Source organism: Bos javanicus, chromosome X (assembly GCF_032452875.1).
Source record: "Bos javanicus breed banteng chromosome X, ARS-OSU_banteng_1.0, whole genome shotgun sequence".
Lineage (NCBI taxonomy): Eukaryota > Metazoa > Chordata > Mammalia > Artiodactyla > Bovidae > Bos > Bos javanicus.
This window is the reverse complement of record NC_083897.1, coordinates 87,690,021-87,714,180: the sequence shown is the minus strand read 5'-3', so window position 1 is coordinate 87,714,180 and position 24,160 is coordinate 87,690,021. Positions and strand designations below refer to the sequence as shown.

Below are 24,160 nucleotides of genomic sequence, written 5' to 3'. Positions count from 1 at the left end.
GAAATCAAATTCGTGTGCAAGCCTCAGATGCTGCAACAGTAAAAACAGTGGACAGAGGTGCAGAGTGTTTGGGGTACTCTAGAGCAGCAATAATGGACAAAGTGCCTGTAGTGGGAAAACCTCTCCACTTGACCTACACAGCCAGCATGACCAGTAAATGGATCCCAGAGGTAAAGCACTTCAATCCCTAATGTCCTGGTGGAGAATGAAGGGCAGTATGGAAGGATGAGGTCACCCAAGCAGCAAAGACCAAGAAAAGTAACCAGAGAAATGTAGGCAAGGGCATACGCTGTGCTTGGGGTCTGGAGCTGGCCCAGGAGGCAAAAGTTGTGCAGACAGGCTGTGATGGGTGTCAGGTGAAGTTCAGGCCAGGCTGTGCAATTCCCAATACTCAGGTTTGAGTGAAGGAATTTCTAAATAGAAAAGGAAAAAGTTGGAAGTCTGGCTGGGTGAAGGACAGTGGTTATAAATAGCATCCTCTGGCACCACGTGGCCAGTCAGACTGGTGCTTTCAACTGTCTGGTGTGCTCAGCCAAGACCTAAGACAGAGTATGGGAAGTTCTGCAGTCCTGGTGGGGTTTGTGGTGGGCCTCCTACTGCCAGCTCTAACCAATCAACAACCCACATCCGGCTCTCACAGGTGGGAAGCCTCATGACAAGAAGCCCAGACCTGAGGGACAGGAAAGAAGTTTTTCCTCCACAGATGTTCTCAGCCAAATATTTTCATCAAAACTTCAAAGCATGCACAAACACTGGCATTCCTCAGTCCAGCAGAGCTGTTGAGCCCTCCCTTCAGCAGGGAAGTTGAACAAAGGACACCACAGGCATTCCTGGCACTGGGAACCATGATGCTAAAGGCTTGTCCAGGGTCTGAGTGCTTCGATCCAGGTGGGAAGGGAGCTCCCCAAGGACACAAGCCACAGTGACCAAGCCCTGGCTGACTGGTTGCCATACATTTTCCTTCACAGAAGAGGAACAAGGTTAGAGAAGTTAAAAGACTTGTTCAAACACTACTCTTTACTACCTCTCAAAATCAGTAAGGCAGGGAGGGAGTTAGGAGCTAGAGACAGAGAAGGCTAATTTGAACCCAGCTCTAGTGAAGTCACAGAGACCTAGATAACTGCTCTCTATGGCTTCATCCATGCTGCCACTTCTTCCTAAGCAGGAAGGACAGAGGGGAAGACATGGCAATTCCCACATTTTCTCTGCCTGGGATGCTGGCAGCTGGGGATGAGGCTGAGCCCTTTGGGTTACCACATCAACTACACAGCTCCAGGAAGTCCCTTCTTTCCCTGGAACCAGCAGGGTATGCCACATCTGGGTTAACAATTCTTTATTAGGAGTCAGGTTCCGAACAAGGTAGAAAGCAGCGGCAAGAGGAGTTCAGGTAGGGGGATGAGGAGAACACCAAGCCTGGCTAGCTGGGCCACTGCCAGAGGTCAAATGGGAGCCCTGGGATGGAAGGGATCTGGAGAGGGGATCTGGGGTCAGTCTACAGGAGAGGACACGGATCAGCGGATGGTGTATCGTACATAGGGGACCTCAACATCCTCGCCGCTCTCATCGTTACAGCACAGCTCAAGCACCAGTGCTCGCACATGGCGGCCAAGCTTTCGTTTCGACACACGGCTTACAATCTCGGTCATCCTGGGGACAAGGGAGCAGAGGGTCAGGAAGGCAAAAGGTAAGTGAGAAGAGGCAGGTAGCTGGGGGCAGTGAGCAGCAGTGGGACAGCTGCAAGTTGAGGCTCCCCACCACCCAACTCACGGCTGATCCAATCGTTCCTTGAGCTTGGCGGCTGGCATGAAGAAAGAGTAGAGCATAGACACGCCCTGGGACAGCATAGTGATCTCCAACTTATGTTCTGTCTGGAAGAGGGGGAGGACAGCAGTGTTACAGGGGTGGACAGGCCAGTCAGTCACCTGCACATGCCACCCCCAGGTGGGGTGAGAGTCAGAAAGGGCTCTCACCTTGAAGTAGTCGAGGAACTGTTTGAGGGTCATCTCCTCACCGTTAGGCTGCAAACCCTGTACCTCAAAGCGATCCCACAACGTCCACTCTTGGTTATAGTACTGTGGGAAAAGTAGCAGTCTTTGGCATGGGGGCCATCAGGGCACCAAACCTCATCAGTCTCCCCCTCACTCATGCAGACATGCTAAGTCAGACCACAAGCCTCTTTTGTCCAAAATGTTCCTGTGGCTTTTGTCTGGCCTTGAGTAAGCAGTGAAACCCTTATGATAATTGAGACAAGGCCTTACATCATGGAATCCTATTCTCTTCTCATTTCCTATCCCCTCATCCTCTCCCACATTCTGCTCTAATGACTTCTTCTTCAAACAGGCCAGGCACACTCCTACCTCAGTACCCTTGCAGACACTGGTCCCTCTCTATGGAATGCCTTTCTGGCAAGGCCTGGCCTGTCTTTTCACCTCCTCCAAGTATGGACTCACATGTCATCTTCTCCTTAAGGCCGTTCCTGACTATCCCACATTTAAAATTCTAAAGCCATCCCCTTGCTCCCTGGTATTCCCAAGTTCTCCTTATCTTATTCTTTTTTTGGAGGTTCTAATATTGTTTACTGTATTACTCTATTTCATGAATATAACCTTAGCACCTGTAAGAGTACCTAGCACACAGTAGGTGCTCAATAAATATTTGAGTGCATAAATGAATGAAGCAAGTAAAAGCACTGAGCATAGCAAGCACTCAGTAAATGTTGGGTGCTACTTTTGTGCAGTTTTAATCATAATCTAATATTCAAATATCTTTTCTGAGGGCTTCCACAGTCAGAATCAGACACCTACTTAACACATAGAAGGTACTTAAAAAAAACATGGTAAGTGAATAAATGAACAAAGGTGTACACGAAGGAAAGAGGTACACATTGACAGAAACCCTCTCCTGGTGACAGGCTATGAAGCAAACTAGAGCCAGCTCTATAGACAAACATCCCACCCACAAACCCACTTCCTAATGTAGACCCTCACCTGGTGACGAGGTGCTGCGAGGGGCTCGGAGAAGCCAAAAAAGGGCAGGGCCAAGTTAAGGAAACCATTCTTGTAGGAGTTGAGCTGTCGGTGCCCCTGCACCACCTTGTACAGCTCTAAACACACAAGGCCAACCACGGCTGCTGTGGTTGTGGCAATGGCTGGGATGATCTTTCCTGCAATCAGCTTGCTCTGTGAGGCAGCAAAGGATCAAGGAAGATGGAAGTTAAGAGTAGAAGAGGCTGAGTCTAAAGAAGGGATGGAATGTGGGCAAATCCAGCCCGGGACGGGGTGGAACGTTGGGTCTGGGTTTGCCTCACCTTGTGCCGGTCTGCAGGGGGAATGTCATAGTTCTCTGCCCGGAGGTTGGATGCGGCCACGATGAAATCCATATGGAAGTTGGTGTCATCATCCTTTTAGGAGTGAGAGGTTAAGGGAGGAGGGTAGGCAGACAATAGGAGAGAATCAGAGGAAGAAGATTCCTGGCCTCTAGGGGCACAAGTATCCACTGCAATTACCTGCTGGGCTCTCAGATCACAAAGGCATGGCTGGGAACATCTATTCATTCAGGGCCGCCTAGCAGGCCCATGATCCAATCCCACAAAGGCCTGGGGCTGCCTCCCGATCCCCAGAAGCCTGTTCTGTCCATCCCACCTATGCTTATCCCATCCCCACTGCCTGCTGGGGCCCCCACCCAGCACCTTCTCAAAGTCGATAGGGTACATCTTGAACCCAGGGAGCTTTTCGGGACTGGGCAGTGTAGCCTTGAGCTCTTCCAGACGGCTGTCATCTGCAGGGAGAGAGGGACACCATCAACGCTTTAGACCCAAGGCCAGGGTCTGAGGTAGAAACAAGTGGGGCAAAAGGTGTTTAGGGAAACAAAGGATTTGAAAAGGAAAGACATCCTGGGAGAGACGAGGGACAATGGCAAGAAACAGTGCAGGACAACAGAGTACAAACCTGAAGAAGATTGGGGTGGGAGGGGTGCAGCATGGAATATCAAGAGAGGTAAGAGAGGTATCTCTAGAGACTAAAGAACCGAAACAAAGACATAAGGAGAAAGTGGGGATGGACAGATAAGAATGGGAGAGCAGTAGATCTCAGGGAGAATGATGCAGAGAGGTGGGGAGACATGGAGGATACAGGGGAAAAGGGCAGGGGAAGATATACAGAGAGGAAGTTTAGAGAAATATGCAGATGTGGTTAAGATGAGAGGACAGAAGATACAAAAAAGTAGAGAATAGGGACATATAGAGAGAGTGAGATAGGTGAGAAGACTGCATACACCCTATATATACTCTACATACACTGTGTCTACGTGTATATATACACACACACACGTTTATACACATTTTACATGTACCTTATCTATGTTTTATACATATACAAATACATGTGCATGTATATGAGGGAAAAAATGAAGGAAATATGGGTGAAATGCAGAAGTAGAAAAAATATACAGAGAGGAACATGAGGGGTAGATATTTGGGAAGAAGATGGGAGACATGGGAGAAAATAAAAACAGCCACATTCAATTCATCGTGTATGGCTGCTTTTGGGCTTCAACTGCAGAGATCATTAGCTGCAGACACTAATATGGCCTAAGAGAGTCAACTGTTTGGCCCTTCACCCAATAGACAGCATGAGCTGGGGGAGAGAGATGGGGAACTGGGGTAAAAATATGAAGAGGGGGATGAGGAAAACTATGTGGAGGGTAATATCACGGTGAAGACACACATGGAGGAACATGGGGGTGAGAAGATAGGGGCAGATACCAAAGGAGCAAGACCACTGGTGGAAATCACACCCTCCGGATAAACAGATCAAGAAGGAAGTCTCAGGACAGGGTCGCACAGCAGTGCTGGGGCAGAGAACTGGTGAGGAGGCTGCACTGGGCAGAGGACCAGTGGGGCAGTAACTCCTGGCAGAGGGGCCAAACATCCTCACCCACAGAGGCATTGGCGCTCTGCAGCTCCTGGTCAGAGACATGGATCTTGACTCCAGACTTGGGGGTGAACTCGGGGACCTGCACAGACTGTAGGAGTGTGGCCACAGCAGCTCGGTCCTGAGAGCCTGTCAGCCCGTAGGTCTGGGCGAACAGGTTGGCAGCAGCTATCACGTAGTCCAGATGGAGGGGCTGGGAGAAGGCAGGGCCCAGAAGGGTGAGCACGTCTGCCCTCACCTGGGGTGTCTCGGCCTCCTTCCCTCCCACCCACTCTCCACTTGACCCTAGGAGACCCCAAGGACGAGACTTACATTGCTGACATCAAAGGTGAGTGGGTGTGGACAGCGTTTGGGCCCAGACCAGAATGGAGCTCCTGAGCTTGTGAGCTAAAGAAGTGGAGAGATTTTTGAGGAGCAGGATCTAAAACTGGAGCCTCTCCAGCAATCCTAACTTCTCACCTGGGCCTTGGGTATGCCCTATTCACTAGCCCTGGCTGGGCATGCATGGCAGGGGATAGAGTCAATCATGAATAACCCAGACTGTAAGGGTCCTGTGAATGGAAGTTCTGATGCCAGGGTGAACTAGGGGTGTTACTGAAAGAACTCCTGGCACTCACTCTGTGCAAGACACAGCTTAACAAACTCTTATGACCTGCCAGGTACTGTACTGAGTTAATATTAATAAATACCAAGAAATCCTCACAAGAACCCTCATGAGGTAATTATTACCACCTCTACTTTACTGACAAGGAAACTGAAGTAGAGAGAAGCTATGTGACTTGCCCAAGTGCAAATGGTGCTTGGAGTTGAACCCCCACTGATTTCCTGAGCTCTTAACTCAAAGATTTCTCCTCTATGATCGCTACAGTCCTAGGAGGTGGATGAGTCAGCCCACCTCACAGGTAAGGGAAATAAAAATGAAAGTCTCTTGCTAGAAGGAAAGGGGATGGCAAAAAAAGGTCAAGTTTAATCATTTTTCTGAGACTCCCCACACCTTGGGGCATGTGCCACAGCTGGAATAATCCCCAGGAGGAGCCAGAGAACTCACAGCAGGCTCCCATTACGGAAAAAACGCATTCTGCCAAGTGGACCTGGCAAGTGGGCGTTACCTGATCAGGAGGGAAGTTGTGTAGCAGCTGCCGGATATTGTTAGAGTACTGCGTGTGCCAGTGGTGGCAGGCCCAGGTCACACAGTCAGCCCAGGTCTGTGGCCGCTGCAGCACGAGACTACGCTGCACGGCCTCCAGCACCTCCAGGGGTTGAGTGCCCGCCAGTCGCAAGGTCCGCTCCACAAACTTGGGGTCTCTATCAGGAATTGGGGGAGTCAAAGGGGCAGGATTACACAGCGGCCTCAGGAGTGGGCTCCAGGGCAACCTCACTTTCTCCAGAGAAAGCTAATCCTGACCGCCAATGGAATGAGGCTCAAGCTTCATTCACAGATTCATTTGAGAAGTGTGCCTGTGCTGGGTGTCACAGCAATGAGGAAAGCAGCCAGGATGCCTTGACTGGCAGGCAGGGGGTGGGCTGAGGGGACATTTGGTTACTTACGTGAGGTATTGGTTGACGTTTTCTGCCGGCTGCTTGAAGAGGCCTTCGAACTCATCTCTAGCCCACTACAGACAAACAGATTACAGGGGGCAATGGTGGACAAAACGGACTTCTGGAAGCATTAGAAACACCATCAGTGAACAAATCCAATGGGAAGAACATAGCTGCTCTGGGAGAAGGTAAGACCCCCGCAAACTTCCCCACTCCTCAACCCCCTAACACTTCAACTGAAAAACCAATGAACTTGACCTGGACAGTACACTAGTGAATGTGTGAAAAAAAAATTAAGATCTGTATACCTTACTTGAAATATGGCATGCCTCAATTAAAAAAAAAAAAAAAGGTTCAGTTATGTATATTTTAAAATTTAAAAAGAAAAGAAAAAAGAAAATTCAGACCAAACCCCAAAATAATTTCTATACAGGCCCTGAAGATTCAGCAGCAAACTGGACAGAGGTTCTGCCCTTTGAGGGGGTTTGGAGGACACAGATGTGAGATCTAGGTTCAAATCCAGCTGTTACATAGTATCTAACTTTGTGACTTCAGGAATACACTTAACCCTGTGGTGCTGCTGCTGCTAAGTCGCTTCAGTCGTGTCCGACTCTGTGCGACCCCATAGACGGCAGCCCACCAGGCTCCCCCATCCCTGGGATTCTCCAGGCAAGAACACTGGAGTGGGTTGCCATTTCCTTCTCCAATGCATCAAAGTGAAAAGTGAAAGTGAAGTCGCTCAGTCGTGTCTGACTCTTAGCGACCCCATGGACTGCGGCCTACCAGGCTCCTCCATCCATGGGATTTTCCAGGCAAGAGTACTGGAGTGGGGTGCCATTGCCTTCTTTCCCAAATAGATACTGTAACAGTTCTAAGTACCTCAGGGGTTGCATGTATGTATACATTTACAGTTTATTTAAAATAGCACCAGATACATAGTGAATGCTAAGTGCTTTACAGCAACCCTATGAGGTATACACCACTGTCAACTCCATCTCATGAGACAGAGAAGCTAAGTCCAAGGTCACTCAAGGCCTAGTGACACTGTGGCAGGTGCACAAACATAAACACACCCAGCCTGGAACTGGAGAGGGGGAAGGGAAAGTGATGGAGGAAACTTTTTTTTTCTCTATTTTGTTCCCATACCCCATACTTCAACTAAACATTCTGAATGGTCTGCTTTCAAAGACTGCAGTAAGAATCATCTGATAGCACAATGGTTATCCTCAGGTTCTGATTTGAGACATAGGTGCTGGATACCCTAGATATGTTCATTTTGTAAAAACCTCCAGGCAGATAATATGTGCACTGCTGTGTATTATATGTTTATGCATCATACCAACAAAATCATCCTGGAAAACCAGCTGTTAAACCCATTTGGAGCAATAGCAGTGGACACATGAATATGGACTGTTAGAGACAAATAAGTAACCAGGAGAGACAGTAAGAATTACCACTAATGGTGTTCAACATGAAGGTATTTTGGCTAGATGTGGCAGTTCTCACCTGGGAGTGATTCTGCCCCCAGGGGACACCTGGCCATGTCTGAAGACATTTTTAGTTGTCACAAACAGAAGGGGGTGCCATTGGCATCTTGTGGATAGAAGCAAGAATTGTGCTAAACATCCTATGGTGCTTAGGATGCCCCCATGACAAAGAAATATCGGGCCCCAACTGTCACCAGTGCTAAGGTTGAGACCCTGTTGCGTGGGAATATAGCCTCCCTTTGAAGAAGTATAGGGAGTGAAACATTGTGATGTCTGCCGTACACATGGATCTAAGAAAATGTGGCAAAACATTAACAAATGTTAAATCTAAGAGTATTTGAGTGTTCCTCATACTATTCTTTGTATTCTGTCTAAATGTTGAAAGTTTTCCCAAAAGAGAGAAATAAATGGATCATTCTAGAAATATACGCTGCAATCTATACAGTCCATGGAATTCTCCAGGCCAGAATACTGGAGTGGGTACCCTTTCCCTTCTCCAGTGGATCTTCTTGACCCAGGAATCGAACCAGGGTCTCCTGCATTGCAGGTGAATTCTTTACCAACTGATCTATTAGGGAAGCCCTAAATGTTGAAAATTTTCCCAAAAAAGAGAGAAAAAGAAATGGATCATTCTAGTAATCTAGGCTACAAGATGGGAAGTAAGAGAGATAGGTTTAGAGAAAAAGCAGAGGGGTCGGTAGCCATGAGGCCAGGGTGCCTGTTCCCTGCTCTCTCCCACCAATGCTGATCACCTGCAGGGTGTGCTCGATGGCATTGGGGAAGTTCTTCAGTGTGCAGATGGGGATGGACTTTTCAGGCGGGTCCTGGCTGGAGCTGTAAGATTCTGTTAGGAAGGGGATCACCACCTGCACGTTGCCCTTGGTGCCCAGTGTGCCCGACTCCAGCAGTGGCTTACGGTAGTACACGCAGCGGCGGTCCATGTACATGCCTGGGGGGTGGGGTCACAACATAACATGAGTGGCAAGACAGAACATTAGGAGGCAGGAAGACAGACACCTCCAAAACATACACACACACGTGCGCACGCATACACGTAACTTGGCAACTTGGCCCCTGACCTCCTCACCCGCCTCCAAACTCACGGGCATCCACATTATCCAGGGCATTGGTTACACCATCCAGGTTTTGGAAGAAATCATCATCATAGATGCGCTCAGTGTCAGGACCTACACGGTTCTGGTGGCTTGTCACTCGGATATGAGGATTCATCTGGCGCACAGCTGCAGCAGCTGTGTCAGACTTTAATTTCTAGGGGAGGTGAGAGTGGGAATGGGGGAACAAAACTCAGTTATTCATGTGTGCAGCCAGAGAACCCCTACAGAGCTGTCCTCCTGAAGGTTGACATATTTAATGCTGCGAAGAACTAGGCCCTGAGTTCAGGAAGCTCTCTGGTTTGGCAGGAGACAGTTCATGACAGAACCACAGGGCTAGGGCAGGGACAGATATGCCAGGGGTTCGGTGGAAGGAAGCAGTGGACAGGCAAAGATTGGAGACAACAGGCCAGCCTTCTGTTCTTCTGCCTACCCAACATCCACTGTTCTTTCAGGTAATGGCACCTAGGCTGGGGAACATTTCCCCCAAACAAAACAATCTTAGCATACAGACAAGAAGTTTGAGTCAGGCCATATCCTTCCTCTGCTGAAAACCCTCCCTTGCTCCTGCCTCCACTGAAGGTAAGATGACTTGGTCCCCATTTCCTCCAGCTTATCTCCGACTCCCCTCCCACCTCAGGATCTTGGCCTGAGTGGTTGAGGAACTCTACTTCCTCACGCCCTCCAAGTCGGCAGAGATGAGCCCTTCCACATATCAAAATTGCAAACTGATCTCCCTGGCCTGCCCACTTCCCTCATCTTGCTGTTGCTCTTTCCTCTATACAGCACTTACCAAGAACGCTGAGTATAAACTTTATTATTGTACTGTGTTTATTCTTTACTCTGTCCCCACCCCACCAAATCTTTGTTTCCTTGGTGTACTGCAAGTACCTACAAGAGCACCTACCTGGATAATTACTTGGTGAATAAATGAATGAACAAAAGGGGAGTCGATCCTGGCCAGGCAATGATGCTGTTCCCCACACAAGGCTTACTAGCTAGATCCCCGTATAACCTAGCTTCTATCTGTGCAGAGAACAGTGAACCTAGCACAAGTGCTCTCCTAGGAGAGGCCTCCTGGCCAGGTTGGGCCTTGGCTGCAGTCTGGAAACCTGGATTTCAAGAGAGTTCTTGCCATTCTCCACCTAGTAAAGGCTGCTCACTGTGCCTAGGCTGCTTATGCAAATCCTATGGCTTAGGCCAAACTCCTGCTCTCCTTCTAGGAGTGTGGAATTTGGGGATGTTCCCAGAAGAGGGCGCCTACATGACCAGCCCACAGTAAAATCCTTGGGTACTAGGTCTCTTACAAGCTTCCCTGACTGGCAACATTTCACATGTGTTGTTACAATTCGCTACTAGGGGAATTACAGGTGTCCTGTGCAACTCCACTGGGAGACAGTCTTGGAAACTTGTGCTTGGTCTCCCCCAGACTTCACCCCATGAGCCAACTTCTCTTTGCTGATTTTGCTATGCATTCTTTCACTGGAAGAAATCATAGCCCTGAGTATGACTATATGCTGAGTCCTGTGAGTCCCCCTAGTGAATCACTGAACTTGGGACCCCCAACACACTGTCCCAACCAGCATTCATAAGAGGTCAAGGGAAAAGAAAACAGGAGATGAAAAACGGTGGATTCAATGGAAGGGTACTCAGCGTTCAGTGAACGAGTGACAGAAACTGAGGGAGAGCTGAAGCAAAGAAAAAGGCAGTAAAGCCCCCTTTCTAGGAAGAATGGGAACAAAAGACAAGAGAAAAACAAGATGACAAAGTACCACCTCCATCCCTCATCACACTCACAGTGACATCCCAGGGCCGGAACAGAAACTGTCTGTTCAAATTTGACTTCTCAATGGTGTCCATGTCTGTGACAACAATTTCTCCATCTTCTGCACAGCCCAGCCCAATCATGGCAAAGTTCTTGAGCAGTTCACAGCCAATGGCCCCTGCGCCCACCTAGAAGACAACCAAGAAAAGACACAGAGTGTCTGGGTCAGGGTGATGCAGGTCAGCATGAAGTCACTCATCACTCTGTACTCTCACTCCCCAGAAAACAGCAAGAGGGGTGTCTAGTGCCACATCTTTAAGTGCCACGACTGTGAAAATAACCTAGTCATCTGAGGGCAGAGGCACAGATGGGGGAAACAGAAGGACATACTAGGCTTTCCCAAGATAAAAAAAAAAAAAAAGGGCACAAGTCATGTGATACAGATACAAGAACCAAAAGACACTCCCTCAGGTAGCAAGAGACCCCATAAACAGGTAGCCAGAGGCCAGGGGATATGAAGGAAGCAGGTGTCCCAGCAGATCACTCACCAGGAAGTACTTCTGCTTGCCCAACCTCTCCTGCAGGTCTGAGCCAAATACAGCTACCTGCCCATCATAACGGTTCTGGCGCTGAGGAATGCAAAGGGAGAAAGGTCAGAGAGCAGCCTCACCAGAAATGCCACCTATGTCACCTCCCCCAGGGCCCTACTCACATACCGGGAGGCACTTGTCCTCTGTGAGGGCCTCTTTGTCCTCAGGGAGACACTCAAGGGCATCAAAGTACAGCCACTGCATTATGGGCATAAACTTCCCAGAGCAAGCCTGGAGAATGGACAGGAGAGGGGAAGTAGTCAGTGCTTACCTGGGGCCTCATGCAGATGGGACAAGTGATAGAGGCAGGTAGGCGCCTGGCCTACCCCAACCCTGCCCTTTTCCATCTACGCTGACCTTCATGACCTCCTGGGCAGCAAGGCCCCCAATGAAGGCATTTATGGGAGCCAGGTCCCCAGCAGCCACATATGCTAGCTTCCGGATGAGGTCCTCATCCAGGCTGCCCTGCTGCACTGCGGGCAGGGATCGAGCGTTCACAGCCTGGGCTATGGTCACCAGCTCTGCTGCATCCTCCTAGTGGGGCCAAAGGAACCAAGAGCACGCTTGTTAGGTCACTGTGTCGGGGGTGAGAGGTGTAGGCAGAGGGGCAGAACGGGCCTGCAGTGCTAAGGTCATCTGCCCTGGCTTGGCTCACCCACACGCACCTCATTGTGGGGCCGAGGGGACCGGCCATGCTGAGCACAGAAATGGTGCAGGGCCTGGAAGCCAATGTGTAGCTGGGCAGGGCGGGAATACTTGGCGAAGTCTGTCATCACAAAGTCAGGCTCTGCTAGGGAGGCTGGCAAGGATTTCTGTGGGAAGCAGGGCATCAGGAAAAAAAAAAAAAAGAATCAGAAGAGAAGAATTGAGAACCGTGAGATACCCAGCCCCAGCCCCCACATCCCCCACATCCCCCCGCCCCTCACACTCACAAAGCTGATCTTCTTGGGTACTTTGACCTGGCTGACGATGCCTCCGCGGATGTAGTCAGAGAAGTTGGAGGTGTCACAGATGCTAAAGGTGTAAGGACCTAGGGTAGACAGGGAAAATGTCAGGACACCCACTCTCCCTAAAACCTACAACCACCTACGAGATGAGGGAAAATCCATTCCTGACCCAGCTCGGATATCAGGAGTAATCTCCTCTCCATCCTGAGTTCTACTCGAACTTCAGAAACCATCTCCCCTCTACCCCAGACCCAGCACCCATGGGACCCCGCATCTCTAACCCCAAGTCTACAATGGAAGATGTTCTCTGCTCCCTGTCTGAATCAGCTCAGACACAAGTGGATCCTCTGATCTTTGTTCAAACACCAGAGACCTCGCCTCCCCTCAGTGCAGACATCAGGGGCCTATTCTACGAACAGCTCAAACACAAGACAGCACTTCTCTCCCACACCCTGCTGGGTAGACCTTAGGAAACTCTACCTCTGGTTCATCCCAGATACCCAGGATGTGTCTCCCCTCACACAGAGCCCAGGGAAACGCCTCCTATCTCCCCTGGTTCCCCCCTGGCCCTAGCTCACCCAGAACTTTGATTTCCATGGGCTGACTTCCATTGAGTTCAATCATGCCCTGTACTTCCGAAAAGGAGACGAAGTCACCACTCTCAAAGCCATGTCGGGCCTCATCCAGACAAGTAACAACACCGGGGTTGTCCTGGTTGAAGGAGGAGTACCTCAGAGGCAGGCTCAGGGTACTGGGAGTAGACAGGAAGGCCTGTGACCGCCCATCCGCCTGCCAGGACCCAAGGCTGGCCTCCTCACCTTGGTGACCATAGAAACCATAGCACTGAGCGGCTGCTCCCCATTGGAATCAGTGAGGATCATTTCCTCTCCAAAATCACAGAAGAGCTGCCTGTAGAGGGAGGCAACAGGGCTGATGCCCAAGTCCCACGCACATTGAGACTGCACGTGTCCCTCAAGATGCAGTGAGTATTTGCTGAGCAAATCAGCCCATCACTGCTGGGAATCAGACTGTGCTCATGCTACGTGAGGCAAGGTAAACACGCAGCATCCAAAACCCAAAGGCCTAAGGGGGGCTGAGGGCAGTCAGAGCTTGGGGGTTTTTTCTTGGACAAGGCAGGGGTCAGGGTGGAAAAGAGCAGGGGCACTCACCCGAACAGGCCCCGGGTGTCTGCCACCACCAGCTTGATGCCATGGCTGTGACAGAACTCACCTACCCGCAGCTGGTCCTCCAGGGGGCTGTTAGTGAGGACCACCACCTGTGGAGAGGTGGAAGCTCAGGCAAGGGCCCAGCACCAGGGTGAAGGGTAAAGGGAGCAATCATAGAGGAGGGCTGATAGGAGGGCTCACGGGGTCCTTAAGGCTTTGCTGGTTCAGCTCTCTATCACAAACAGAAAGTATCTACCACGTATCAGATTCAGCCCAAGCAAAACTCAATGAAAGGAAATGTGAATCCCTAGACTATGGCAGGCAAGGTAAAGAGGCAACTGGGAGGACAGAGTCTGGATAACAGCTGACTCCTTCATTTGCCAACACCCACTGCTGCCTGTTTACAGCCCTGCCATGCCCTGGGAGACACAGAAGTAAAACTTTGTCCTTAGCCAAAGTCTGAGCTCACTCCTACCACACCCACTTGCTCCCAACTCTTAAAACACCTGCTCAGCCATGAGTCTCTGCTGAATGCCTACCCACTCCCATCAGGGTGAGCTCCCATGGCTACAGCAGGGTTCAGCAGCAGTGTCCTGGCTCGCAGGGACACCCTGGGGCAGAATTTCAGCTCCCACAACTCCTCTTTCTGGCCCAGAGTTTTATTTAACCAACAACCAGCTGCTAGTCCATAGCCCTCACAAAACCTTTATCAAGTCAGCATTACTACCATTCCCATGTCTGCAGACAGACAAAGGCAGGAACAGGAGACTCCATTACTGGCCCGACATTATGCAAGTACAATGAGAGACTCGTGCCAAGGCAGTTTGGCTTCAGTCTCTGCACATAACCACTATGCCTTCCCGCCTGTTGGCTTACAATATTCCTCCTAAAGAGGCAGGCCCAGGGCCTAAAGCCTGCTCGCATTCCCTTGCTGCAGCCTTAGCGGGAAACCTGACTCACAGGCTAGCCCATTAAATGTTTATCAAAAGAATAAACCAGAGCTGGGCTCTGAGAGAACTGGGCATGAGGCCTATGGTACCTGGAAGTCACTGAGAAAGTCCTCCACAAGGGGCCCAGTGTAGGCACTGACAGGCACATAGCTGTTGAGCTCAGCGAGGCGGGGCTGGGAGACCTCAGCTCGGTTTTTTCCTATGTCTTCTTCCCGCAGGTAGAACTGCAAAGGAGAGTGTAGGAAGAAGTGAACTGGCTGTGTAGCCCAGAGGGCTGGGGCCTTGGCAAAGAAGGGGGATGGAAAGAGGAACCTGGGAGGAGAGGTCGGCCCACTGGGCAGTGCCCTGGTCATGCAGTGTGACAGCCTTGACCCCACCGAGGATGATGTTCTTGGCAATCTCCACGCCCAGGCCCCGAAGGCCTGATACCAGTACGCTGGAGGTCTGGAGCCGCTTCATTGCCTCATGGCCCAACACATACCTGCCGGGTTAGAGGGTGTCACAGGTCAGAGTCACGCCCTCCTGACCCTATCCATTCAGAGCCCCCTCCCACCTCACAGTCCAACTTCGGCCCCACTCACAGCTGCCGGGAGTAAAGGCCTTCATCTATGTCTGCGTCACTGACATTTTTCGCCATTCCCTAGAAATGGAGGGGAACACTAGGTTCAGGGAGATGTGCAGGAGGAGGGACGGGACAGACAGGACAGGGATACAGAAGATGTTTCCCACCCACCACCCCACCTGCCAGTCTCTAGGAAGAACACACTCACGTTAGCTGGCACCGAGGGCACTTCGGACAATACGGAGTGGGCAGGGGAACAGTTAGAACCCGGCTTTGGATCAGGCCCGGACACGCGACGTTTCTTGGACAGCGGCGAGCTGGACATCTGGAGAGCATAAAAGAAATCAGAAGTGAGCCTGGGGCATGGGGGTGTTCCTGCTGGTTAGTGATGACTGGGGGGCGGAAAGGGAAAATGTAAGAGCTAATATCCCCATTTTACAGAAGAGGAGACAGGTACAGAGAGGTGAGGTGACTTTCCCAGGGTCACACAGCTGTCAGAGCTAAGATCTGAACTCAGGTGGTCTGGCTTGCAATCCATGCTGCTGACCACCAGGCCATTCGCTTTTCTCCCCAGCCCAGCATAATGAGGGAGAGACTCCAATCCTGTGGGGGGAAAGGAGTGACAAGAATGTACTTGTGGGGGAGTCAGAGGAAGGATGTAGCTTCAGGTCAGACCTTGCCACTCCTCAATAGATATCATTTAACCCTTAAGGGCTTGGTTCCCTTGCCTGGAAAACACAGGTGAGAAGACCACTTACCTACCCCATGGAGTTGAAGTGATGAGATATAACACAGACCAGAGAGCCTGACATGGAGCAGGGAGGGAGGCAACAGCAAGGAGCCATTCTCCTCCCCTTTAATCCCAACGACCAGGGTTAGAGAGGGAAACGTGGCTTGGACATCCACCAGGGTGGCATGATGGCAGGAGATATTATGCCGAGAACTCAGCTCCCAGAGGGGTTCACAGAAAAGAGTTTCACAAAGTCCAACCCCCTCCCCACCACCTCCAGCTCCAGGAGGGGAAATCACCCAGAGCCAATAAAAGAAGTTGCAGACAGAAAGAGCAAATACACACTTCCCAAGCCTTGTCCCTATGTGGAGTCCTTTAAACAGGTCAACAATGATAAATGAATATTTATTAGGAGTCCTCCTTGTGCCAAATATCAAACTAAGCACTTAATGAGCTATGCCTCACTTTGTCCTCAGGGCACCTCTGTGGGGTTTGGACTACTACCATAAGACGGCCCCCCAACTCACACTGGAAGAAAATAATCCACTCAGGGACTTTGGAGACTTGACTGAGGTCCCCACAAAGAGAGTGGCCAAGCTGGAATCATACTAGGACCTGCTGACCCTGGAAGCCCAGGCTGCTTCCTAACCTTATGGCGTTTCATCTACTCAATGGTCCTGACCCTGCGAGGCAGGGCTGAGTGTCCTTGCCAGACAAATGGAAAAACCTGAGCTCATGAGGACTAGGTCCCAGAGACAGAATAATGCAGCCTGCTGTGAAAGTGAGATCTTGGAGCGAGGGGGTGACTGGACCCAGAGGCTGGAGATGACAGGACTCTGAATCATTTCCCCTCACCACCAATGCACCTCTAAGCCTCTGTTCTCCTACACTGAGCCTTTTCTGACACCCAATCACACCAAGTACCCCCACTGTACCTGAGGCCACTTTGGCACTTGTCACATGCTAGCAGTAAGCAAGACGACAAGAGCACCCTAACATCTACTAGGAGCTTACTGCCCATCAATCTCTGGGTAAGGGGCTTTGTCTAGTTCTAACAATGCTCACAAACCAAATAACCTTATACCTATGCAACAAATAAGAAAACAAGGGCTCAGAAAACTCCAGTCACTTGCCCAGCGTCATGCAGCTGGTGCTAGACTGTTTGCCAAATGCCTCCTGGGGGAACAGAGTCAGGACCCAGCTTGGGGCACAGTCCACATGGCTGACAGATGAGAGGTGAGGGAGGGGTACCCAGGAGGCAGGAGGCTGGCTACAGTCCAAGGCACCCAGCTGAACTGCTGGGAATACCAAGAACCAACCCAGGTAGAAGCTTGGTGAATTAGCTGGGAGACCACGGCAAATTCCATTTTCTATGACTGACTTCCTGAGACAGAGTAGGGAGCTCATTTCCTTTGAGCCCCATTTTTTTTTCCCCCGCAAAGCAAAGACAAATGGAAATACCCTCAAGGGGCTGCTAGGGAGGTTAAAAAAGTCAGTCTGTGGTCAGAACTCAGCGACTTAAGCTCCTCCCCAGATACCTCCAGAGAGACCTCTATTACTTAGTTATCTCCTTGCCTTGCCACTGATTTGGTTGTTGAACACACACCATCTCCCTGCACCTGAAATTAAAAATGGTCCAGGGCCAGAGAGATCTCTGCTATCTAGACTTTGACAGCGGGATCCCTAGTGCTGGCAGTGAGGGTCTAAGCAGGTTTCAGCAGATGGTCTGAGAGAGGACTTCAATTGCAGAGATTGGGAACAGGCCAGTCTCAGGGCAAGCAGAAAGGGGTCTGGGGCAGAAACCCCAGAGCAGATCTAAAGATCCTCCACCCCAAGTATAAAATCAATACCTTTTCTCTCTCAACACATGCTATGGCCCCAATTAGGACACACGTACTACCAAATGTTCAGCAAACCTGAACCAGGACTCAGAGAGCTTCAGAGCTTGCCTGAGATCTCCAAACTGCTGATTTTGAAGCCTGAGCATTCTCTACCACCCAAACCAGAGGCGGTGTGAGGTAGGAGCCCTGGAGCAGGCTTGAGAGCAAGCAGCCACAGGGTCAAGACATCAGCACGGGGAGAAGGTAGGGCACAGGATGCTGGGGCCTGTCAAGCCTCCTAAGAGGGATTAAATGAGAAATCCCTAGGAATATAAAACAGAAGCATCAGGAAGCGGTTGCCTGAGCCTCTGGAGGGTCAGAGGGAGACAGGAAAGGGGATGTTACAAGTCCGGGGCGGGGGGGTGGGGGTGGTGTGTGATGGACAGCCAGGGTATGACTGGGCAAGGTTGTTAAGACTTAAATCAGGGTCTTTGGATAAGGAGCTTTCAGGAAAGGGCAGGGAAATTGCACTGGAGGCCCCAGAGGCTACACAGGGAATGGATGGGGGATTCTGGGGCCCATCCTCCCATCCAGGAGGTTTCAGGAAGATGATGGGGTCTGGGGGCAAGGGTGCTCTCCATGAGGACGATGCTGGGGCCCTGGGGGTCTACACTGGTGGCAGAGGGAAATCTTTGACCAAAATTAACAGGGACTTGCAGGGGAAAAGGTGTCTGTGACCTTGATGTCAGAGATCCAGGAGGCTACAAGGGTGGATGCTGAGCGTGGGGTTGTGGAGGGATTTCTAATAGAGCAACAAGGCCTCGTGTTGATCTCTGATTGGTACATGCTAGGTACTGCAACTGCTCTGAGGAATGAAAAGGGGAGGTTGAGCCCAGACAGTTCTGGCCCCAAAGATTTCAATACGCAGGGTTTCTCTGACCAATTATGTGGAAGCCCATGGAGGCTCTAAGAGTCAGTGCTGAGGAGGGGTTTTCTACTCTGATGGAGAACAACTGGACCTGTTGTGGGAAGGGACAACTGACCATGACGTTGGGGTCCAACGAAGCTGAAACCCTGAATGAAGATGCTGGGATCCTGGAAGGCTCTGAGGGCAGATTCTGAGGCCTGATTCAACGTTAAGCGATCTGTGAGAGAAGCCAGAACCCTGGTTGGCTTTTGAAGGCAGAGGTTGAGTGAAGGGTGGGATTTGAGAGGCAAGTCTGATGCAAGGGGCTAGGAGCCAATAGGGTCTGCAAGGGCAGAGGCTGGCAGAGACATCTCTGATGGAGGATTATGTGTCCAAGCAATGCCTCCCTGGTGTCTGGTCCCCTGGGAAACTCTGAGGTAAGATACTGGGGTTTAGAAGTGTCTGATGGGGGAGATGTTGAGGCCCGCAAAGGATAGTCTCTAAAGAGAATACTTGGACCACAAGACAAAAGGAGACACTCTTAAAATAAAGAAGTCTTTAAGGACAGATTCTAGGAATGAAAGCAGTCTCTAAAGGTGAATGCTGAAGTGGACCTCTGAATAGAAATGCTGGCCCAGAAGGGTTTCAGAGGGAAGATGCTAGAGCCAAGGTGGGTTGGGAGACCTCTGGTTTGTGGAGGAGTTGTCTCTGACATGGAGGCCAAGCACAAATAGCCTTTTACAGGGTCTAGACTCCTTGAAAGCTCTAAGGGCAGACTGTGTGTGTGTGCGTATGCGTGTGGAGGATGGTTCTGAAGGAAGATGCTAGAGAAGGTTAAATGAAACCAAATGGACCCTTCCTGAGGTTTGGCCCCTCTTGGAAGCTGCGAGGACAAATTCTGAGGAACGAAGGGTGAATGAAGAAAGCTTCTGGGGGTAGGTCTTTAATGACATACACTGGTAGGAGGCTTTGACCAGGAATGTCGATCCCGTTTAAGTCTCCATTGCTGACTGGGGGAAGTTCCGATCTGCTATGCAAGATGCAGGACAGGGCCAGGTCCCTGATTAGGAATGCTGGCTGAGTCTCTAATAGCAGATTCTGGAGGTCTGAGCCTAAGGTCAGATTTTGGAGCCCGAGGGACTGGACTGGTCCCAGATGGGGAATATCGGCCCCGCCCAAAATGGACCCCCGACTTCTCTTCAACGATCCCTCCGTCCAAGTCATCACCACTCGCCCCGACATTAGCTTGGCCCAGCACCGGCCCAACACCATCCAATCCCGAAACCCCTGCCCCGGCCAAGGCGCTGAGAAAGGCCGTTTGTTACCAATGCCGGTTCCCCGGGTCGCGCCGCCGCCAACTCCTCTAGGAGCCGAAGACAAGCCCGGCCGCCACCCTCCTCCTCCTTCTCCTCCTCCTCCTCCTCCCCGCCGCCTGGGCCGCCTAGAATCACCGCCGCCGACTTCTCCTCCCGCGTCGTAGTAGTTCTGCTCGTTCCTGCCACCTCCTTCACCTCCGCCGCCGCCGACACAAGATGGCGGCCGCGGAGCCCGAGGCCGGAACAAAACCTTGGGCCCCACCCCCCAGAAACCCGGATGTACGCAGGCCGCGCCCATTCATGAATCATGTATGATGGTCCCCGTTTGTAACTCATTCGAAGGGGAATACCACCATCTGCTGGCTTCTCTGGCAGTAACTAGGCAAACAGGTAAAACGACACAGAGGGCACGCCCGTCAAACGTGAATAATGAATACATTGTTACAGCCAGGATACCATGGAAACCCAGAAAGGCCACCAAAGACACACTTCCTGATTGTGAATTATGCATGAGGCCGGGTGGCTGGTTGACTAACACCCCGCAACCAGAAAGCCAATGTTAAAACATGGAAGCCACACCCCAATGCTCATGAATAATGAATAATCTTGCTGCAGCCTGGAAGCCAAGGAGACTGAGGCCACAGTCATGAATAATGCATAAGGTGGGCAAGGACAAAAGAGACAGGTCCACCCACTGCTGCATCTAATACCCTGTAAACAGGGAAATAGGGCTAACACAAGAAAATACTCTCACCTGGCTCATGAATAATGAATAGTGATACTGCAGCAGCCCAACCTGGAAACTCAGAGAGGTCAAGAAAGGTACCACCCAGTTACTCATGAATTATGCATGAGGCTGGAGGGACAGAAATACTCCAGCCAGCCCCGCCCAGCAAGTAAGGATTATGGTATTCCAGCCAAGACAACACGGTCACCGCTTCCTGTTCATGAATAATGAAAGATGCTGCAGAGCCGCAGGGGAAACCCAGGGGGAAGTGGAGCTGCCTCCTCCCCACCGTTAACTAAAAGCACGTGAACCAGAGCTGCTTTGGTCCACCCAAATCCAGGTTTACTACCGGCGTTTGGCAGTTGCCTCAGTTTCTACAACCGTAAAATGGGGGTAGTAGTAGAACCCACCTACATCATAAAAGCAAAATGTGTCACTATGAAAACCAGAGAGTATAAACTATGAAATGAACTCAGAGCAGTGCTGGCACAGAGCACTGTTACATTTTTAAAGTATTATATATTAATGTAAAGGTAACATGTAAATATAATATTTTGTATTGATATAAAATTAGTTATGGGTGAGAGTATACCCAGACACCAGAGAAACCCCCAATTTGGGGCATTATCTAAAAAATATTGCCTTGAAACACCCTTCCAGATTTACACTGTAAAACAGAGCACTAAGGTCACCAAGAGACACAACTGTATACCAAAGCCCCAGGGACATGATAAACACCCACTACATTTCTATTTAATAATAATAGATCACATTAACCGATCGCCTGCTATGTGGTGGTTCCTTTGGTGAGTCCTTTCCATGCGTTGTGCCACTTGTCTCAGGAATGCAGAGCAGGGAATCAGTTCCTTCAGGTCTCAGGTCAAAGAGACCTCCTGAGTTCTCAAATCCTCACAAAAATCACTTCCACCCATCGATGACTAGCTTTGTGACCTGGGACCAGACACTTCTCTGGGCCACTGTATCCCCACCCATAAAATGAGAACAATAGTAACCTACCTTGTGATGAAGTTTAAATGAATAAACATGTAGAAAGGGCTCAGAACAGTGCCTGGCCACCTGGTGCTATATGACTAACAGTAGTAGTAGTAGAAGTACCAGTGAATTGGGTGGGTGGGAGAGAGACATTATGGTATTTAAGACTACAGACTCTCGAACTAGACTAACTGGATTTCAATCCTGGCTCAGCCACTCGCTAACTGTGAGTAACCTTAGGCAAATTACTTAGCCTCCTGGTGTCCCAGTTTCCTCATCTATAAAGTGGGACGATAATAACCTACCTCCCAGGGTTGTTGTGGGGATTAAATGGTCTAATAAAGCTGCTAAATGAGTGCAAACTAACCTGATCACCATTATGCTCAGACTCATTTTTTCAAGTTCACAGATCTGCCAAAGATCACACAGCTGGCAAGGATCGATGTAACTTGAATCTCGAGTCTTTGTTGATAATCTGGGATTATCGGGCAGCAAAGAATGAACAATGCGCCAGGCCTCATCCCTTCGTGAGACGCAAAACTTTTAAATCCTGAAACCTCTTAAGGAAAAGCTAAGAGCGGATCGTGCCGACGAAGCCCTAAAAGCTACGCCCCTCATGAATTATGCACAATGCCCCTAGACAAGCCACAGAAAACTCCGGCCGCTACTCACCTTTTCACGCTTTATCAGTGTGATCTAAATTTTCCCGGCAGACTGCAAGGCGCCCCTTTCAGCACGCCCCTTACGCACAATGAACCGCTCCCTTGTGAATAATTCACAAGCTGATACTTCCAACGAACCAGGTGTGAAAAGGGCCAAAATGGTCTTCTTCAACAGCTCATCTCCTCATGCATAGCGAATAAAGCCATGGCAAAGGAAAGCCGGTGACACTCTGTCCCCTCGGAAGAGCCTAGCACGCTAGGCTCCAGCGTCCCTTCTACAGCCTGGGCTGGGGGCTCCTCTTCCTAAAACAACATGTGGGCCCCAATGTGTCCGGTCTCTCAGCCTTTAATACCCAAGCGCGGTGAGACATCATAATAGAAGCAGAGGTCACAAAGGCCATTAGATACCTCCACATGCCACGTCGGTCCCGCCTGTTCCCACCGTCACCAGGACCCTTCCTGAATCAAGCCCTCCCCAAATTCCGCCTTGAGTTCAGGAACCTCAAAGTTTGCCTCTCCCCTTGGGAAGCACACCAAATCCTACCTCATGGACAAGAGTATTCATACACGGATCCTAAGGGTCGCCCCAAACATCCCCCTAAACCCAGTATCTAAGGGGTATAAACCCTGCCTCCGAGGGACGCTCCGAAAACAGACTTCAAAGTCCCACCCCGGAGTCCCTAACGCCACTTGCGTCCCCTCAAAAACAGCCACCTCTAAATGCCACACCGGGCTCAGAGCTCCCAAATATGCCCCTTCGAGGATCCCCGAAATTGAGCTCCCTCCTTCGAATGCTGTTCAGGGGACTGGGGGGACCTTGATCCAGCTCACCCCCTGTGCCGGGCGGAAGCCTCTCCTTCCTGCTGGAGATGAGCCGAAGCCACGGGGCAACGGAAGAGCAAATCACCTCAGGCGTAGAAGAAGAGCCAGAGTTTGCGCGGAGCTCGGAAGCGCGGGGCCTTGGAGGGCCCCCGGTTTGGGACGTACCACAGATGCTAAGCTAGAGGGGAGCCCTCCCCTGCTCCTGCTCTCTTGGAGCCTGTGTCAGACCCAGACACCCCTATGAGTTGTGGTACTTCCCGAACGCGCGAGGCATGCTGGGGGTCGTAGTCCAGTTGGGCCGGTGCCTGGTGCACGTGGTGGGCAGGAGCTCCCAGGGTACTGGAAAATGTGAACTTGGGCTGTGGAATTCCGGGAGCTGTACTTTGGGGGGTGGGGTGGGTAGGAAAAGGAATCAGAACATGGAAGTAACTCCAGATGGAAAGGCACATTCATCCTACAGATGGAAAAGCTGAGGCTCAGTTGACCAAAGTTCATTCATTTGACACTTACAGAGCTCAAGCTGTGGGCCAGGTGCTAGGCATCTTCCTTGCCCTCAGGGAGCTGACAGACTAGAGAGACAGCCCATAAATGTAAAAATTTTATCTAATAAAATGTATCAATATTTGTAAATGTTACATGATAACTAGTATCAATATGTAAATAATTTACATCTGTAGGGAATTCCCTGGCAGTTAGGAGTCTGTGCTCTCACTGCCCAAGGCTCAGGGCAATCACTGATGGGTCAACTAAGATCCCACAAGGGAGCAGTGCTGCCCCTCCCAAAAAAAAAAAAAAACTATATATATAATAAATATATCACATACACACTGTGTATAGTCTATATTCATATGTGAATATGCAATTAAATAGATATGTAAATATGTGTTGTGTATATGTGATAACTACTACGGAGAAAAATAGAACAAAGTAAGGGGAAATTAGGCTTCTCAGGTGTCGCTAGGGGTTAGGAACCCGCCTGCCAATGCAGGTAGACATAAGAGACACAGGTTTGATCCCTGGGTCTAGAAGATCCCCTGGAGTAGGAAATGGCAACCCACTCCAGTATTCTTGCCTGGAGAATTCCATGGGCAGAGGAGCCTGGCGGGCTACAGTCCATGGGGCCTCAAAGAGTCT

General features: G+C 50.4%; 1 protein-coding gene across 4 annotated transcripts; it reads right to left on the bottom strand.

Moving 5' to 3' along the window:
* Nucleotides 1-1,318: 1,318 nt before the first annotated feature.
* On the bottom strand, nt 1,319-23,137 carry UBA1 (ubiquitin like modifier activating enzyme 1). Of its 4 annotated transcripts, none has more exons than XM_061409899.1 (26): nt 23,036-23,137; nt 15,258-15,374; nt 15,069-15,127; nt 14,800-14,968; nt 14,577-14,711; nt 13,541-13,647; nt 13,190-13,280; nt 12,950-13,082; nt 12,357-12,454; nt 12,090-12,236; nt 11,782-11,958; nt 11,551-11,655; nt 11,383-11,463; nt 10,867-11,022; nt 9,061-9,226; nt 8,710-8,906; nt 6,480-6,544; nt 6,041-6,236; nt 5,244-5,318; nt 4,935-5,124; nt 3,689-3,777; nt 3,308-3,400; nt 2,988-3,179; nt 1,971-2,072; nt 1,768-1,868; nt 1,319-1,647 (listed from the first exon to the last, which is right to left on the bottom strand). In XM_061409899.1, the coding sequence occupies exons 2-26, from the start codon at nt 15,372-15,374 to the stop codon at nt 1,512-1,514; spliced, it is 3,177 nt and encodes a 1,058-aa protein (XP_061265883.1). In that variant the 5' UTR covers nt 23,036-23,137; the 3' UTR covers nt 1,319-1,511. The 4 variants fall into 4 exon arrangements, with proteins under 4 accessions (XP_061265883.1, XP_061265884.1, XP_061265881.1 ...); XM_061409900.1 differs by lacking the exon at nt 23,036-23,137 and adding an exon at nt 22,215-22,502; XM_061409897.1 differs by lacking the exon at nt 23,036-23,137 and adding an exon at nt 19,832-20,061.
* Between the last annotated feature and the right edge of the window lie 1,023 nt (nt 23,138-24,160).

Coding starts and splice junctions, on each gene's coding strand:
- UBA1 (XM_061409899.1), bottom strand. CDS start 15,374: ATGTCCAGCTCGCCGCTGTCCAAGAAACGTCGCGTGTCCGGGCCTGAT. Junction 13,648..14,576: donor ACTTTCTCAGTGACTTCCAG/GTACCATAGGCC, acceptor ACCTCTCCACAG/GTGGTGGTCCTCACTAACAG. Junction 11,959..12,089: donor CCCCTCGGCCCCACAATGAG/GTGCGTGTGGGT, acceptor TGGCCCCACTAG/GAGGATGCAGCAGAGCTGGT.